This window comes from Protomyctophum bolini (genome assembly GCF_963924005.1).
Source record: "Protomyctophum bolini genome assembly, chromosome: 7".
Lineage (NCBI taxonomy): Eukaryota > Metazoa > Chordata > Actinopteri > Myctophiformes > Myctophidae > Protomyctophum > Protomyctophum bolini.
The window spans coordinates 14,786,692-14,791,984 of NC_137868.1; the positions used below are offsets into that span (position 1 = coordinate 14,786,692).

Below are 5,293 nucleotides of genomic sequence, written 5' to 3' on the forward strand. Positions count from 1 at the left end.
TCCTACTATTGTTTTGAGTTGTCATGGCACGTTGTCATGACAACTCGCTCCATATTTCTTTCTCCGAGCTGAAGGATATGTTTACTATTTCCTTTTCATTCGACAGATGTTTAAAACATATGTATGGATTGTATGCAACGCATTTACAGGGTTGTATAATTACAGAGCACTGCCACACTAACTAATATTCATATAAAACAAAGAGAGGCGCAAGTTGATCGGAACAAAAGTTGAAACCCGCCCATGGGAAAACCGACAACTATTTTCAACGTACCACAGGAAACGGATGTGCATCATTTGTAGTTTCAGCAACAGCGCGTATGTTTCTCAATGGTGTCTTTAGCTACGTTTGTAATGAATCGTCTCTATTTTGCTTTTGTATTATGATATATATTAAGTAAATCCGTTACTGAACTGGTGGAGCTCGCTCATAATGGATAAAGAAAGGCGACACAGAAAAGGGGTGTCCCCGCCAAGAGAGTCCAAAGTGAAGGTAAAACAAGAGAAGCTAAGCCCGGCAAGGCCACATAAGTCCCGGCGCTCCAGGTCCAGATCTAACGGTAGCTCGAGCCCACCGGCACCGAGAAGAAGAACCAGCAGGTACATTATTTGATTATTATTCCCCGTATACAAATCATAAACTTAATGAAAGGTTACACATGTTGGACAATAGTATACTGTGTGGTTAGCAGCTAAGCTAGTTATCTTCGTCCGAGTTGCTAGCTAGATGGCTACCTAGCATTGGCTAGCAAGTTCCTTTATTGTTGTTTTTCTCCAATGGTCACATCGCTCTAAATATGAAACGGAGCCACGAAATTCACTCATCAGATCTAATTATGAATCGCTCCTTCAACATGAAGCCAGATCAGTACTAGGCATGGTTCACATAACGCGTGTACTAGCATGATAATATCATGATTATGACTAGCCCTGGTCCAGTGCGACCAGGGCTAGATTATGACATGTCATGTTTCGGGGCTAGATCAGTCCCAGCAGCCATCTGTATATTTCTATAAAATATGTTTATGGCTTGTTAGCGTCAATTTGCCTCCCTGTTAAAGTAAATGTGTTTTGGTTTTCTTTAATCTTGTATAATTTCACGTAGATCACCTGCCAGGAACAGGGACCGCTCGCCAGATAGAAGGGAGAGGTCTCCCGTCAGGCGGAAAAGCAGATCTCCCAGAAATAAGAAGAGTCCAGTCCGTGGTGCTGCTGATGCCAAAATAAAGCGGGTGATTTGGTTGTAATGTCTCTAGATGTGTGAATTGCTGTTCATCGAGAACACAGTGTGGAATGTGTTAAATAGTAAAAGGATATGGCTGTTGTAATTATATGGCTGTCGGCAAACACTTAATTTATCCTGCTTAAGTGTTCACTTGGCCAACATCAGATATAGCTCATATCCCAAAGCCATAGAAACAATACAAATAGACACTTCTATATACCGGTAGTCAAAGAACAGAACAGGAATTCATCATAAAGGAGGTAAAAAGGGAAAAGAAACATATACAGTGAGGGGGAAAAAGGGTGTGGGTGGACAGGATTCAGATTTTACGGGTTTTGAATTGCAGCCGTCCGTAGGTGCCCTTTGAGAGAGGTTTTGAAGGAGTCAAGGGATTCGCATGTCTTAATGACTGTTGGTAGGGCGTTCCACATTTTGGTGGCATAGAAGCGAAAATAATTTATTGTCCCTTGTTTGTGCCGAATCTGGGTTGTGCATGTTTGGGCAAGGTTTCATCCCGATCCAATCTAGCCTTGCGTAGCGATACTAATATCACTGCGTGGATATTAGTCTCGTCGTCTTGTCCCTCTCAGCATTAGATTTTTCCCCACAATGTCCTGCCCCATATTTGCATACTGGGCCCTGGTTGGTTATAGCCTGGTTGCAGACGAATGTGGTTGGCTCGTCACCACTTCGGCCGTTAAATCCTCCCACAATTGAGAAGGGCCAGAGTCCAGACTTAATCTGCCTGGCCTGGGGCAATATTTATTGCAAAGGCAGATGAAGGCTGGCTATGTGAGGCTAGGTCCAACCACCATTGGCTTACATTATAAAATTGAAACTAGCCCCGGACAGACCTACTCACAGACCCATTAGATTGGTCACCTCCTACAGAGCCAGGTGGTCAGATTCTTACTATTGCGTTGGTCGGCAGTGAATAATTAAGGCAATGAACACAGGCATTGTATAAACGATATATTTTTTTCTTGCCAAGTAGAATGGATGAGGATGAAGGCAAAATGTCATGCTTTCAAATACTCGTACTTTACAGTATTTATGGCACATCAACAACAACACACAAAAGGGCTTAAAAACAAGCAGACTACTTGCAATACGTTTCAAGTCTCAACTCTTCCTCAGGCAACACTCAAATATTTGTTGTATTACAGTGGTCTCCCTCATCTTTTTTACTTAGTATTTTGGCCTTTTTGGGACCCCTGGGGCTCGCCACATTTTGTGTTGCACTTTTTTTGTAAATAAAAGTTATTCCAGTGACAGCAATTGCTTTTTTCGTTTTGCATCTGGGCATGCGCATTGCATTGTTCACACAATGATTGAGTCTTTACACTGAATGTGAGATTGCTTTATAGCTGGAAGTTTGAACATACATACATGCATTTTTCCTTCTTGGCCCTTTTAAAAATAAGAAACAAATTCAATTATTTTTTTAATCTTTTTTTAACTTGTTTGCAATTTCTCTCACAGGAGCGAGAAGAGCAGCGGAGTGGTAGCAATGACCGTAGGAGGCGAAACGAACAGCCAGAGCAAGAGAGGCGGAGCCGATGGGAGTCTGATAGACCACGGGAGAGAGAAAGGGGGAGAGAGCGTGAGAGACCCAGAGAAAGAATCTCTCAAGCCCTCCAGCAGCAGCAAGCTGAGAGACAGCAACATGACGAGCAACGCAGAGAGAACCGTCGGCAGTTGGACGAAAACCCTGAAGAACAGGCGTTTGGGCGGCCGCAAGAAGGTGCCCTGGGCAGTGACACCCCTCCTGAAGATAAAGAAATGCCCAACTTTGGGCTGTCTGGCGCACTAGTAGAAGATACCAACACATTCCGAGGTGTGGTCATCAAGTACAACGAACCGCCAGAGGCGCGTATCCCTAAGCGCAGATGGCGCCTGTATCCCTTCAAGAATGACGAGCCCCTTCCAGTCATGTACATTCACAGACAAAGTGCCTACTTGCTGGGGCGGCAGAGGAAAATTGCAGACATCCCCATCGACCACCCATCCTGCTCAAAACAGCATGCCGTTTTCCAGTACAGGTGAGAACAATAGTCTAAATCAGTGACCCAAATGTTAAAATATAAATATATTATTAAAACATTTTTTAAGTGACTGCAATTCTTCGTAAATTATTTACAAATTATTTGTAATTTATGCACATTATTAAATGTTGGAAGAAATTGGATATATTTAGTATAGTATAGTATTTTTTGCATAACACATATCATATAATCTTTTTTTTCTGTCATTCCGCATTTTACCAGGCTGGTGGATTTCACGCGTGCAGATGGCACCACTGGCCGCAGGGTGAGACCCTACATCATTGATTTGGGCTCGGGCAACGGCACATACCTTAACAACCTGAGAATCGACCCACAACGCTACTACGAGCTCAAAGAGAAGGATGTGATCAAGTTTGGCTTCAGCAGCAGAGAGTACGTCCTCCTGCACGAGTTCTCTGACACAGCAGAGGTTGATGCCAAGCAGGAAGGGGAGGAGGAGGACGATGAAGGACTGGACGCGTAAAGCCACATTTTTGGAGCCATGCAATGTAAATAGCAGAGCTACAAGCCCACTCGTTAAGACCTTGTATATCTGCTATTTTCTGTGCACGTCATACGACGGAACATTAATTAAGCTCTGGCCACACCACAGACTGAACTGCCAGTTTGCATTTGTGGGTAGAGCGAGAGAGAGAGAATGTCCTCATCATTGTTCAAACAATCCCACTCTTATGGCAGAAAATGGAACATGGAAGTGAACTGACATTTGTGGGACATTGGTGATCCTAAATGGATTAAGATTGGTATGAACATTCTGTAGTCATGAATTAAACTGCTTTAACCTGCCACAAACGTCTCAGAGAAGACTATTCTCAGGTTGCTTGCTTCAGACCCATGTGGTGACTGATCAAAGAAAGACACATTTTCTCACATTTGACAGTGTGGTAAGTGTACAAAATAATGCTCAGTGCCAGGAGTTATCTTACAAATGCTATATTATATTTTTTTGATCACAACATTGAGTACAAATTTGAACGGAGGTCTAGCCTCCTGTATGTCCAGGCTACATCTGTAAAATGTACAGGATCTACTGAATGTGAGTTCCATATTCATCTTGTGTATGTGTTGCTTATTGTCAGAAGAAAGAAAACATACAGGCTACAGCTTGTATCTATTGCTTTTCATTTTGTGCTTTTGAGGTGTAGGGAAATTAGTTTAAATTGTCAGGTTCCTTGTTGACCATACATTGTGTATTTCATAATGCTACAAGGCTTTATTTTTACCATTTTGAAGAACAATGTTACATAGTGTAGACTGTTTTGTAATGTAAATAAAGACGGTTGGAGATTATTGGCCATTTCCTGTGTTTTATTCCAGTTACCAAACTATGGCAACATTGGGCCAGTATGTTTTCTTGACACTTGTATGACTTGTAGTTATACGGTATAACTCAATGATTGATAGATATCCTATAACATGATTGTCCATTTAAACTATTGCAAGAAAAACCCAAAGCTTTTGATGTTTACAAATATGTCCTTGTGGAGTTCCACAGGAAAATATATTTATCAAGGTAAAATGGAACCTTATGGGTCTATACACACTATAGACACTTATGAGTCCATTTGGTTCCATTAGTACACAACACCAAGGATTTTACAGTGTATATTGCTGTCCAGATAAACATGCCATGGGGTCTGTTCCCCTGACCTAATTCATGTCAAACTGGTGGTCTTTGAAATTAAAGACCACACTAAATCACCAATGATTCGCCATGCAATTAATATTTGCAACGGTTGACGGTGACCTTAAAACTGTTTTGTTACTTGCAAGCAGTTGAGAGAACTTGAGACTAGTTGCATTGGTGCGGTTTGGGCTTCAAACAAAAAGGGTGTGCATGAACCACTGACTAGTGACTTCCACTGCCAGACAGCAGATGTCGCGCAAGTGTCCATTCCTGGCGTATCTGTTGATTCATTTTGAGGACAAGCGGGGTGGGACCGGGACAGGCAAAGAGCAGAAGGCGTGTCTCTCAAATGGAAATGAGTTCAAGGAATGTCAC

At 42.3% G+C, this 5,293-nt stretch overlaps 1 protein-coding gene across 1 annotated transcript; it reads left to right on the top strand.

The window, feature by feature from the left end:
* Nucleotides 1-303: 303 nt before the first annotated feature.
* Nucleotides 304-4,588, top strand: snip1 (Smad nuclear interacting protein). Its single transcript, XM_080767375.1, has 4 exons — nt 304-600; nt 1,106-1,232; nt 2,708-3,267; nt 3,493-4,588. Exons 1-4 carry the CDS (start codon nt 434-436, stop codon nt 3,752-3,754), a joined length of 1,116 nt encoding a protein of 371 aa, XP_080623501.1. The 5' UTR covers nt 304-433; the 3' UTR covers nt 3,755-4,588.
* The last annotated feature ends 705 nt before the right edge of the window (nt 4,589-5,293 follow it).